At 46.9% G+C, this 13,331-nt stretch overlaps 1 protein-coding gene across 2 annotated transcripts in view; it reads right to left on the bottom strand.

Moving 5' to 3' along the window:
• PTPN9 (protein tyrosine phosphatase non-receptor type 9) overlaps nt 1-8,600 on the bottom strand; it is a 29,284-nt gene extending 20,684 nt beyond the window's left edge. For both annotated transcript variants that reach the window (XM_070953362.1, XM_070953363.1), the window contains exon 1: nt 8,328-8,600. In XM_070953362.1, coding sequence (XP_070809463.1) covers nt 8,328-8,360 — 33 coding nt within the window. In that variant the 5' untranslated portion in view covers nt 8,361-8,600. The remainder of the gene's footprint in view (nt 1-8,327) is intronic.
• Nucleotides 8,601-13,331: the final 4,731 nt, after the last annotated feature.

Below are 13,331 nucleotides of genomic sequence, written 5' to 3'. Positions count from 1 at the left end.
GAAAGTTTTTCTATCGAAGCACCTGGTCTACCCCAATATGGGAGGGAGCCTCCTGCTTCCCTTTCGCCTTTCAGCTCCAATCCAGGAGCCCTCAAGCAGTCGCATTCACGACAAACCATTTTATACCAAATTTTGTATTTGCTGATAAAGAAATAAAGGGAGATTAGTATAGATCTATTTCAAGCTATTTAGCTCTCATCAGCTAGTCAGACCCTTACTCGGGTTCGAACCCAAGTCAGGGTATGGCCAACTGATGAGAGCTAAATAGTTTGAAATAGATCTATACTAATCTCCCTTTATTTCTTTATCAGCAAATATAAAATTATATATATATATACACACACATACCCTTTTCCCCTGAAAATAAAACATCCCCTGATAATAAGCCCAATTGGGCTTTTGAGTGCATGTGCTAAAATAAGCCCCCCCCCAAAAATATTTAAATGTATGCACAGCCGGTCCCCACCATTTCCTCTGGTTAGGGTTAGGGAGACAGAGCTGGAAATCTTCTGCATATGCGCCCAGCCTCAAAAACGAGCCTGATTGGGACAGCGTAGAGCCGGGGCAGATGAGCGAGCCCCATCGCGATTTCCGAACTGGCTGAATGCCACCTCTGTATCCATGTATCTATCTATGTATCTATCTATCCTTCCCTCCCCTTTTCTTTCTCTCCATCTATCTACTGTGTCGAGTGCCTCTAGAAATAAATATTAATAAAGATATCTGTTTATCTATCATTAGCATCTGTCTATCTACCTATCTATCCACTTAGTAGTTGAGTGCCTATAGAAATTAAATAATTAATAAAGATATCTGTTAGCGTCTGTCTATCTCTAGTCACTGAGTGTGTTTGTGTATGTGTGTATATATAATCTATGTATGTATCTAGGATCTGTCTGTCTGTCCATCCATCCATCCATCCATATCTATCTATCATCTATCTACTATCCCTCTCTCTAATCTATTAGTTACATCTATCTATCTATCTATCTATCTATCTATCTATCTATCTATCTATCTATCATCTATTATCTATCTATGTATCTATCTATGTATCTTCTATTATCTATCTATCCATCCTTCCTCTAAATATGTGCCATGTTCCGTTACTTTCAGCTAACACTGAAAAAGGAGTTTGTTCCCATATAAAATATGGGGGAAATTTTATGATTGGTTAAAAAACAGATAATAGATAAAGATTGTGATAATTAAATAAGGAGAATGTTATATTAAATGTATTGTAATTTGGGGGAAATATCGCAACAGAGAAATGGAAACTATCAAGGAGAAATGAAGATAGGAGGAGACATAAAAAGAAGAAGAAGAAGTCATGGAAGAAACACCGAGAAGACACACGGAAGGATTGATGTATTTATGTGTTTGTTTGTTTTTTTTAAAAAAACTTTTATATAAAAAAAATTAAAAAGAAAGAAAGGAGTTTGTTCCCTTTGGAACAAGGCTTAAACTGGGCTTAGCTTTCCAAAGCTTCTCGAACTCAAGACGGGGAAAAGAAACATTTATTTCAGCTTCTTCCCCCCCCCAGTTCAGTTGACCCAATTCTCCTCCCGTTCCTGCTTCCATGAAGAATTCCGTTTCTGAGCCGTCTGTTCTTTCTGAAAGCTTCAAGCCCCAGTTGAGCCCTACCTGCTTGCCCGCTTGGCTGGCCGGCAAGCGAGATCCACATGCCCTACTACAAACATTAAACTCCCGTTGGGACGCACGAGGACAAGGTTAAAGTCAAACAGCCAAACAGATCCGGGAGAAGAGCAGCGTGACATTGAAAGGATCCTTATCTCCTGGTGATCCTGCTTTGTCCTCTGCTCCCACGTTGACACGAAGGTTCGTGCAAGGACGTTGGAGCGCTTTTCTTTCATAGAAAACCCCAAGTATTTTTGCCACCCGGCCCTCGAGGAAGACGCTGCCCACCCAAGCCTTGGCACAGCGGGCAACTGGCTAGGACCTACTCAAGAGAGCTGTGCTGTGTGGTTGTGGTGCATTACAGGCAGTCCCTGACTTACAACCACAACTGAGCCCAGAATTTCTCTTGCTAAGTCGTGAGATAGTGGTTAAGCGAGTTTCGCCCCATTTTATGACCTTCCTTGACACCGTTGTTAAGGGAGTCACTCCACTTAAGTTAGTAACCCAGTTGTTAAGTGAATCGGGCTTCCCCGTTGACTGTGCTTGTCGGAAGGTCGCAAAAGGGGATCCCGTGGCCCCAGGACACGGCAAACGGTCGTAAATACGAGTCAGGGGCCAAGCGTCTGAATTTGGATCACGTGAGCATGGGGAAGTTGCAACGGTCGTAAAAATAGCGGTTAAGTTTCTTTTTTTTTCAGTGTCGTTGTCACTTCGGTCACTAAATGAACTGTCGTAAGTCGAGGACTACCTGTATTTAACACAACCTGTGCCTTACCATGGCACAAAGCCAACCTGAAAATCAAGCATGCAATTTTGGCAAGATACCTCCGGTGCTTCTCTTGCTCCTCTCTGCAGGTAGTCCTCGACTTACAACAGCTCATTTAGTGACCGTTCAAAGTTACAACAGCATTGAAAGAACGGATTTACGACCATTTTTCACACTTACGACCGTTGCAGCCTCCCCGAGGGTCACGTGACCAAAATTTGGACGCTTGACCACTGACTCATACTTATGACGGTTGCAGTGTCCCCGAGGTCACCCGATTCCTTTTTGCGACTTTCTGATGAGCAAAGTCAAGGGGGGGGGGAGAGAAAGCCGGATTCACTTAACAACCGTGTTCCTAACTTAGCAACTGCTTTGATTCATTTAATAACCTTGGCGAGAAAAGCTCATTCAAACGGAGCAAAACTCACTGAACAAATGTTTTGCTTAAACCACCAAAATGTGGTCGTAAATCGAGGTCTATTCAGTACTGAGAAACAGGGGGAGGGGGGGAAAATGGGAACAGCCGGAAGAAAAGGTGCCTTCGGGTTTTGAGCAATGATTAACTAGTGATTTATTTTCCATGAAACGAAGAGACAAGGAAATGTCACACAGGATCACATCAATTGTTGAAAAGGACCCAGGAAAAGGCTGTTTCGTCACCCCCTCCTGAACTTTTTTCCATTTTTTTTTCCTTTTCCAAAATGCAACCCAGGCACTCCCTGGCTGCTTTGGTAATCTCCTTTTTTCAGGGTGAAAAGCTGCTACGTTCTTCCCATCCTTACTCAACTTCCCTTTTGTTGAGTCCCCAACAAAAGGAGGGAAGAAAAATAAATAAATAACAGAATGACGTCACTCATCTGGGACAACAGGAAACGGTTTCAAAAATAAAAAGGATTTTTCCCAAGGCAGCCAGGACGGAATTGGATTTTATCAACTTTCTAATTCGATGGAGATGTTTCTATCCGGGCAGCAGAGTTCAGTACGATCAGAGAGAGAAATTTAAAAAGAAAAAAGGAGGAAAGGTTGCCATGGGGATTTTTCTTTTTAAAAAAATTCCATTGTGCTGCAACGGTTGTCAGTGTGAAAAACGACCACAAGTCACATTTTTCAGTGGCAACTTTGAACTGTTGTAAATCGAGAACTATCTGTAGCTCCCTGGATTTTTAAGAACTTTTCCAGCACTGTTATTGAATGTATTGAGGTATCTGGCAAAGAAATATTTCTGAAGCTGTGACACAACGGGCCACAGTTGTCTTATCATGTGATAAGAGTTTATACCAATACTGTTTTATCTATAAATGACTTCTGAGGATGCTATTATCTCCAATAGTAGCACGTCCCATTGGGCAATACCACCCATTTACAATTCTCCATCCTGGAGTATTTGAATTTTGGCCCTCCCCAAAGAGGAAAAAGAGACACCTGAATGAAGATGCAAATATGTTATGCAAAATATTTACGGGCTCTAAATAGACACCTTTGCAACTGAAAAGAATTCCAATTTGATTTTAAGGAAGCCCTTGAAAATAATTGCTGGTTTGTTATCTGCTGCATTGCAAGATTTCTCTCCCAGATCCGCATGTAAATGACTGGACTCCCAAGGGAAACGTGACTCAGTGGCAAGGGATTATGGGGGTTGTAGGCCAGAACAGCAGGGAGTCAGCGAGCTGTCCTCCCTGATTTATTTTGCCCTAGAAAGCAGATGCTATTTGTGGATTAAGGATCAATTAGGTCAGTGTTTCTCAAACCTCAGCAACTTTACGATGGATGGACTTCCATCCCAGAATTCAAAGCCGCGTTGGACTGCCGGCATCGTCTGATTGGCTGGCTGGGGAATTCTGGGAATTAAAGTCCACTCAGAGTCTTAAATTTGCTGAGGGTTAAGGGATACCGAGCCCAATATTCCTCCAATATCACATTCCGTTTTAAAATCATACAAAAACTCGAATTCGTTCCTTTCCCCCGTCTACAATCATGTTATAATATATAGGACACCCCTTTTCCCTGGGACCCACAGACGGAATTGCCACGCCGGGGGAAGAGCCTGCCACGGCTTTCATGTTCCGAACACAATTCCCTGTCCCAACTGCCTTTTAACACATCATTAAAGAGATCGCTGTCCTATTGCAAGAACGGAGATTGTGCCCGACAGGCATCGGAGTGAACCGAGTCAAGTCATGAATGAGGCTGATCTCATTCATGACTTGCTATTCTCAAAAAAAAAAAAGAGGCTGACCTCAAATTCATTGATGAACTTGCTGGTCTTAAAATGGCTGATCTCAACAAGCAAAGAAAGAGTTAATGCTTGGACGGGAGCACCAGAGAATATTTTTATTTGGCCCAAAATATCCTTGGAAAAGTGAACTTCGCAAACACACGTCTAGGAGGCCATGAGTGTGATCTGAAGGAGACCTTCCCTCTTTCAAGGAATGGTGGATCTCAGAAAGACTATCTTGGCCGTCAGCCACTCGTCTGTTGTACCACAGCTTCTTGGAATTCCATAAATAGGGAATCACGCCACAGCTTCAAATCAGATGACGCCGGAAGGAAGTCCAACATGAGTTGGAGTGGAGAGAATTCTCAGAACGTCCCTGAGGACTAGCTGCACCACACGAGATGCGTAAGGGTGGACTTCCCATTAAGAGTTACTAGCGATACTAAGGCTGGCCTGGAATGAAGTCCCAGATATTTGGGAGGTCCGTATTGACCTAGAAAAGCATAATTTGAGGAGCCTGTCTTAATTCAGATCTGGGGTGGCAGGGAAAGACCTTCACTGTAGGACACCAAGCAACTCGGCCTGGCCCAACTGACTCAGCATTGTGTTTCATCCTTCAGGGTCAGAAGGAGTGTTGAGCTCGCTGGGTTTGCAGAATTCAGTATCTTTTCGACTTCTCATTATTCTCAATTATCAGCTTCGCTTCTCAATTATCGCCCTGGATCTATTAGGGTTTCACTCCAAGCTTGGCACACCCAGAAAAGTCAAAGTTAAGACAAACACACAGAACCAGATTTTCCCGGGGGCGGATGGGTGGGTGGGAGGGTGTTAAGGAGGGGAAAGTCTAAATTAAATCTGTCTTTTCTCCATTCTGCACAAGGAGAACTCCGGGTGTTTTTGGGTCCCCTTTCCTTAAAGCCTCGGAGATGCAGAAGTGGAAAATTACACAAGCCGAAAACTTCGCAACCCAACACACACACGTTCCCCGTTTACAGTCAACGGGAAAGCAGGAAGAAAAAACATGCATGCACTAGAAAAGGCAGGAATGTAAGAAGCGCAGCCATCCAGGCGTAACCATTCTCCAAAACAGCTGGGGGAAAAAAAAACACTGAGAAATTCAGATATTTCTTCCTGTTTCCCTAGCCAGGGCAATGTTTTTAGGAGGACCAACACTGATAGGGTAGCTTAATGCTGCTAAGAAGGATTGGCAAAGAGCCATCAAGAGTGTTGGAATGAATGTAATGTATATATCAGTCTTTCTCCACCTTGGCAACTTTTAAGATGGGTGGCTTCCAATTCCCAGTATTCCCCAGCCAGCAAAGAATTCTGGGAATTGAAGTCCACCCATCTTCAAGTTGCCAAGGTGGAGAAAGACTGATATACTGTACATTTTAAAAAAAAGTTAGGTAATTTATTTGATCTGGCTTCTGTTTTGCACCCCTGTCCAAACCATTGAGAGATCAATGACCTTCTAAGCTCCTTCTTAGAATCTCTCTCTCCCTCTCTCTCTCTCTCTCTCTCTCTCTCTCTCTCTCTCTCTCTCTGTCTCTCTCTCACACACACACACACAGAGGATTACTATCTTAATTTCCCTTTTGTTCTCTTTCCTGGGTCAATTAAAAAAAAAAAACTTGGGGCACCAATTTAATCTGCCATCTTCTGTAAAGGATCATTTTTCTTTCAGTTGTGAGGGCATTTTGAGGCCTTACTGCTATATAAAAATGTATTTGATTGGTCAGGTTAAAGAAAGGAGATTAAAAAGGGAAGAAAAATTATATTTTGCACTGAGAATGTTACCTAGAGGAAAGGTCTGCAAGAAAATATTCAAGCTCAGAGAGCACCAAGGACCCCTCATCTTACTACAATAACACCACCCCATAAAAAGAACTAAAAAACCCCTCCCTTTTTATGACCCTGTAAGAATTGCATTTTTTTTGGTGGTGGGGAAAATAATTGCACTTTTTGGCTGCCAAAGAATTGCATTTGATAAAAATTTAGGAAGCAAAGCTACTCCACGAGCAGACTCTAAAATGAAAGCAAGGATGCTTAAAGCTACATAAATATATATTTTTTTCTTATAACACCCACTGGGAGATTCTCTAGAAAAACCAGTTTCCTTCCATTACATATATTCTCTCTCTCTCTCTCTCTCTCTTTCTTTCTTTCTTTCTTTCTTTCTTTCTCTCTCCCTCTCTCTCTCTCTCTCTCTCTTTCTTCTCCCTTCCTCACTCTCCAGTTCCATGATTGGGAAAAGTTTTTTTTTTTTGAAAAAAAAGGGGGCATTAAAAGAGTGAAGTGGCACCCAGAAGGGTTAGGGTTGCTTTGAACTTCTCCACCCTCCCGCCTCACTTCCTTAAACATTAAAAGATGTGAAGCCAGGGGGTTATTACATGTTTGTGTTTCACATCCTCTCCCTAATCCTTTTTTTTAACATGGGAAAAAAATGGAGTCAAGTATCCACTTCCCCACCCCCCTCCCAACATACCAATCCTTGGGGAGGGGGGATGAGACAGAGAAGGAGGGGAGACTCCAAGATGTTGGGGTTCGCTTAAGAAAAAGGGGGGGCACAGCTTGATCACTTCTCCCCAACTTTCAATGGGAGAGTGACATTGCTCTCCGCCCCATGCTCTCTTTATGCAGAAGGGGTGGGGGGTGGGTTTACCTTTATAATGTCCCCCCAGTCAAAAATTTGCTTGGGTTTGTGGAGGGAGAGGAGGGAGCCTGGAAGGGGGTCTTCATCCTTGCTGGTTGGGGTGGGTGGGTCATACATAGGTTGGCTGTACAAAATGGGATGCTAGCACGATGGGGAGGGGGCTGCCGCTGCCCCCCCCCCCTTGCAAGGGAAAGACTCCCCCTCTCTGGGCCTGATTTGCCTGCATCTCAGCCCCCCCAACCCCTTCCTCTTCCCCCAAATCTTCCATGACTTCCATGGAAACATCACCCAGGAAATACCTCTGCCCCCCACTCTCTCTTCCACTGATCTGGCGGAAAGGGGGGTGTCCATCAAAGGCTGGAGGGGGGTAGCTGTAATCCTCAGGGCCAAGACTGCCCCCCTCCCCAAATACACACACACACCCCCCTTCCAGCAAAGAAGAAGAGCCCCCAAATTTCTGGACTTTATTCACCCCCAAAGGGAAGAGGACTTACAAAGTAAAGAGGCATTTGGAGGTGGGAGTGGGGAGGGAAAAAAACGGGGGGGGGGCGAGTCTATCTACTTCCCAGGAAAACAGCAGGCAGCCCCCCTCCCCACAGCTTTGCCTCCGAAGGAACCCCAAAGCCGGGCCCAGCCGGAGAGGCTGGCTGGTTCTTTTTTTTTTTGACTTCCGTTCATCACCTTTTCGTTCAAGAAACCCAGGGATGGGGGGAAGGGGGGGAGAGGTCTTTTAGAAGGGGAGGGAGGGGGGCGAGAGAGAGGAAAGGCCAGGCCTGAACGGGCTCGGCTTCTGCATCTCCGGCAGGACCCCCTCCTCCCTTCCCCAGCGCCCCCTTCCTCCTCCTCCCTTTTTCAGCCCCCCCAAATTCGGATCGCAAAAAAAAAAACACAAACAAAACCCCAAAAAAACACAATTCAACGTCATGGCCAAAGGCAGCCACGATCTCCCCAGCCGGCCCTGCTCAGCTTTCTGTCCCCCCCCCCCTCAGATCCTGAGCCCCAACATTTATGGGTTTTTTGGGGTGGGTGGGTTGGGGGGTCTCTCCCCCTCTTACCTGCTCCTCCTCGGGAGTCAGCTGCGCGGCCATGCTCCTGCCAGCCCGCAGAAAAGGCGCAAGTTTGCCAAAGTCGCCAGCCTCGCCCCCCCAAGCTTTCTCCGGCCCCCTCCTCTGTTATTTGAGAATGAGTGGGGGGGGGGAGGGAAAGCCAACGGGGCTTGGATGGATTGGAGGTGGGGAGGGGGCGGTCAGCGGCAAAGAGCTGCCCTCCGCGCTAAGTCAAAGCCGGGCATCTTCGCTTTGGGGGACGGAGCGCTTGAAAAAAGAGCCAGGGAAAAGAGGAGGAGGAGGAGGAAGGGGGGGGTCGAAAGGGGAGGGGTCCCGCGGGCTCCCCTCAAAAGGGGGAGGGCCACCAAGAGCCCAGGCTCCGAATTAAGACGGTCGGAGCGGCGCGATCCGAAGCCGACAAACCCAGGAGCCGCGAAGGAAGAGGCAGCAGCCTGAAAAAGCTCGCTCGCTTGGCCGGGCCAGCCCGGACCTCCCGTGCATTGCGGGTGGGCGTGGGAGTGGGGAGTGGAAGAAAGAGGAGAACCCCCCTCTCTTCTCTCTCTCTCTCTGCCTTCTTTTGCAACAGTTCTGGCTTTAAAAACAATTAAAAGCAAAACAAACAAACAAAAAAAACCCGAATTGTTGTGGGAAGCCTCTGCCTTTTGCTTCGCCACCCACCGAGCACGCTAAAGCTATGGGAGAGGGGGGAAAAAATAACCCTGGGGGTGGGAGTGGGGGGGCAGAAGAGGAGGAGGCAGGGGGAAAAACGAGGAGGGGGGGAGATCCCGTCCGCTTGCAAAAAAAAAAAAAAAAGGAGAGAGAGAGAGAAAGGAGAGAGAAAGGAATTGGGGAGGGGGGCGACAGAAGGAAGTTTCTCCGCTGTCTCAAAGCGCAAAATCTGCCCCGATTCGGATGGGCTCCCTTCCCGGAGTGGGAGGAAATGAGGAGGGGGGGGAGGCAGACTTTCCTTCGAACTGTTGCTTTCTGGAGGAGGAGTCGGAGTCTGTGTGTGTGTGTGTGTTGAGAAGACGGGGGAGGGGGGCTGGGTGAGAAGGATTAGGAAATGGATGGATCCGCTCCCGCTGGCTTGACCGACCCCCTCCTCCTCTTCCCCGCCCAGGCGGGCGGATCTGCTGCCCAGCCTTCCTCGCAGCGCTGATTCCTCAAAAGCAGAGGGAGGGGGAGGGGGGAGGGAGGGAGGCCAGCCCTTCCCGGCGCCGGGGCTGCTCAAGCCCCCTCCCCTCCCGACACCCCAGCCTGGAGGAACGCCATCCCATTCGCGGGCCCGCGGGGCGGGGATGCTGTTTGGGAGGCGGGCTGGAGGAGGAGGAGGAGGAGGAGAGGAGGAGGAGGGAAGAATGCGGAGAGGAAGTGCGGAGAGAAGAGGAAGGAGGGGAGGGGAAGAGGGAGACGGGTGGGGGGGGGGAGGAGAAGAAGAGGAAGGAGTGGAAGGAAGAGGGGGAAGGGGAGGAGGGGGAAGGAAGAATGCGGAGGGAACGAGAGGAAGAAGGAGGGAGGGGAAGAGGGAGGAGGAGTAGAAGTGGAAGGAAGAGGGAGAAGGAAAAAAGGAGGAAGAGGAGGAAAGAATGCAGACAGAAAGTGCCAAGGAAGAAGAAAGAAGAGGAGGAGGAGGAGGAGGAGGAAGATGAAGAAATGGAAGGAAAAATGAAAAAAAGGAGAACCACCAAGAGGAAGAAGAGGAGAAAGAGGAAAAAGAAGGGAGAAGGAAGAAGAGGATGATGAAGAAGAAAGAAAAGCAAGAGGAAAGAGGAAGAGAGCAGAGAGGATGAAAGAAGGATGAAGAGAAAGACAAACAGGCACCAAACCATCCAGGGGCTACAAGCACATTTATTTATCTATTTTTATTTTACGGTATTTATTTGTATTCCACCTTTATTGTCTTTGTAATCAATAACTCAAGGCAGTGAAGATACCTAATAGTCCTCCTTCTTTTTCCCTACAACAACAGCCCTGTGAGGTGGGCTGAGAGAGATTTATCTCCGCACGTTCAACATCCTTTGTTTGGTCGCTAAGGTTGACCAGAGGACACGGCAATCGTCATAAGTCTAGGCCAGTTGCCAAGTGCCCAAAGTTTGATCCCAGGATGGCAGGGACACTGTAGTGGTCATAAGTCATTTTTCCCCCCCAATACCGTCGTAACCTTGAACGGTTGGGAAATGGCCATAACTCGAGGTTTACCTATTCTAAAATGTTAGCCATAGAAGCTGGGAGTAAAAATGTATTAGTGAAGATGATAAGGCAGCTTGTGAACAGAATAACAAATGTGACCTTGATGGAAATACACAAAACCCATCGCCTACATATTTTTTTAGCTGTAAAACAACCAGACAACATCTGGAAGTGGCTTCAGCAGACACCGATACCTAATTCACAGAAGTATTAGAAAGGGGAAGCACGGTTAAACTTGCAAAAGTTGAGGTTTATTAGAGCCGGACTCAACCAAGCTGGTCTTCACCATCTCTCAAGGTCAAGTCCCTGGGTCTGCTCTACCTCGCAGGGCTGTCGCTTTGATCCTGCAATTCCCCACAGCTAGTGGAGAGGTGAGGGGAACCCAAAGCTATCAGGATGGTGCAGCCAGGAATCCCATCTGAGCAGAGTCCTCTGAAAGCCTTGCAGAGCCTGGTGATGCAGTGGACTAAACTCCTGTTAAAGTAGCATTTAGCTGCCAACTGCCTGCAATTACTGCGAGTTCAATTCTCACCAGGCTCAAGGTTGACTCAGCCTTCCATCCTTCCGAGGTAGGTAAAATGAGGACCCGGATTGTGGGGGCAATAAACTGACTTTGTATAAAATAGAACACCGCTTTGGGGGGGGGGGGCAAAAAGCCCTACTAAGCAAGTATATACAAAAGTATGAAGGCTATTGCTTAACGCATTGTAAGCCGCCCTGAGTCTCCAGAGAAGGGCGGCCTATAAATCGAACTAATAAATAAATAAATAAAACCCCACCCTGAACTGCATGCTCAGATGGACACCATATTCTCCATCCATAGAATCAAGTCAGCCTTTCTGGAATCCTATCCCATCATCTGCCCCCCAATGAGGCGGGGGGGGGGGTCTGGTCTTTGCAAAGTCAGCCAGTAACAGAGTTGGAAGGGACCTTGGAGGTCATCTAGCCAGAAAATCCCTTCAGGGCAGCCCCTTGCTACGAGACAGGGGTCCGCGGATTGCATTCCTATACGTTTTCAGAACAGAACACAATAGAATCACGGAGTTGGAAGGGACCTTGGAGGTCTTCTAGTCCACCCCCCTGCTCAAACAGAAAGCCCTATAACATTTCAGACAAATGGTTGTCCAGTCTCTTCTTGAAAACCTCCAGCGATGGAGCCCCCACAACTTCTAGTGGCAAGCCGTTCCACTGATTAATTGTTCTATTAGGAAGATTTCTCCTTAATTCCAGGTTGCTTCTCTCCTTTGATGAGTTTCCATCCGTTGCTTCTTGTCCTGCCTTCAGGTGCTTTGGAGAGTAGCTTGACCCCCTCTTCTTTGTGGAAGCCCCTCAAATATTGGAATGCTGCTATCATGTCTCCCCTAGTCCTTCTCTTCATTAAACTAGACATACCCAGTTCCTGCAACCGTTCTTCCTAAGTTTTAGCCTCTGGTCCCCTAATCATCTTGTTAAGATTGCAGCTTTCTCTAGCTTGCAAAGGGGTGCAGAATTATCTCTAGCTTGCAAAGGGGTGCAGAATTATCTCTAGCTTGCAAAGGGGTGCAGAATTATCTCTAGCTTGCAAAGGGGTGCTCTCTCCCACCCCGAAAAAAAAAAATCCTGGGCCAGGTTGCTCTCTGGCTGCACAGCCACCAGTGAGTTGCCAGCCGCTTACATTCTTGGCAAGGAAAACGTGGCTTTCTGAGAAAAGAGGGCCGGAGGGGGCGGGTGGAGGGGGGTGGATTTTAAAAAGGCCCACTGTCTGGAGATGGAGAGCGACTCCGAGTTTATCGAGAAACGCATCGGCCCCTTAACCATGATGTCATTTCTCTTGAAAACCACCTTGGGCTATTCAGAGAATTGGAGACAGGCTGCGCGCCCGTATTTATAGTTAGAAAGCTTGCACCTCGTTGCAGCTTTCTAAGCCTTGAGTTGGTTTCCTGGCACCTCTTTTGCGCAAACCCAGGACTTTTCGTGAGCCATGGATTTCTCGAGAAGGAGAGCACCTGGCTTCGAATCTCCCAATGGGTGTGCAAATTCAACATTTTTATTTTTTATTTTTGCTTTTTTTTTTTTTTTTTTTGCTGAGCAACCGGGGAGAGTTTAGGCTTGCTGGCATTCTGGTATTTTTTTTTTTTTTTTTTTTGAATGAAATAAGGAAAGTGTAGCCGGAGTTGGTCTCGATTTCCTTCCTTTGAAAAAAAAAGAAGCTTCTAATCCTTAACGGCAGGAAAAGTAACAAGGGGCGTCTACTCGAAAATAGGTGGCCAGCTGTCTGGATTTGGGAAGTTTCTAGTCCTTATGGCAGGAAAACTCAACAAGGGGCGACTACTGAATCCCAGGTGACTAATATCTCTTCTCTGGCAGGATACAAAAGGCCAAACTGGAGAGAAGGCCTGATTTAGCCAAATTTGCAAGATTTGGCCTCTCTTCGCTTAGAATACGAAGGAGCCAACTGCAAATATTGATTTTTTTTTAAAGTCCTCTCAAAATGCTTCCGCCTGCAGGGGACCTGAAATGGACATAATCCCCCCAGCAAGCCAGAGAGGATCTATTGCTGAGGGTTGACCAGGAATGAATGAGGCAAGGAGGGGAATTTGCAGGAGGAGGGATAGATTTGCAGATTTTTTTTTGCTCCCAAAAGCTACGCTTGAGAGTTGGCTTTGGATGAAAATGGCCGGGCTCCAAGTGGGGAGTCCCTTTCTTCTGCTAAGACGATGCTCTGGGTTTTTTTTTTTTTTTTTTTCCAGAATGAAGAGCATTTCCTGTCTGGATGCCGAGAGGAAAGCCAATTTCCCAGGCTCAAAACACTGCTAGCTTTCTCACTCAAGGGACCCTAAATTC

The sequence above is a fragment of the Pituophis catenifer genome, unplaced genomic scaffold (genome assembly GCF_029215685.1).
Source record: "Pituophis catenifer annectens isolate HBS135680 unplaced genomic scaffold, rPitCat1.0.hap2 SCAF_14, whole genome shotgun sequence".
In the NCBI taxonomy this organism is placed as follows: Eukaryota; Metazoa; Chordata; class Lepidosauria; order Squamata; family Colubridae; genus Pituophis; species Pituophis catenifer.
Note: the sequence above shows the minus strand (reverse complement) of the source record. Positions and strands in the feature narration are given on the sequence as shown.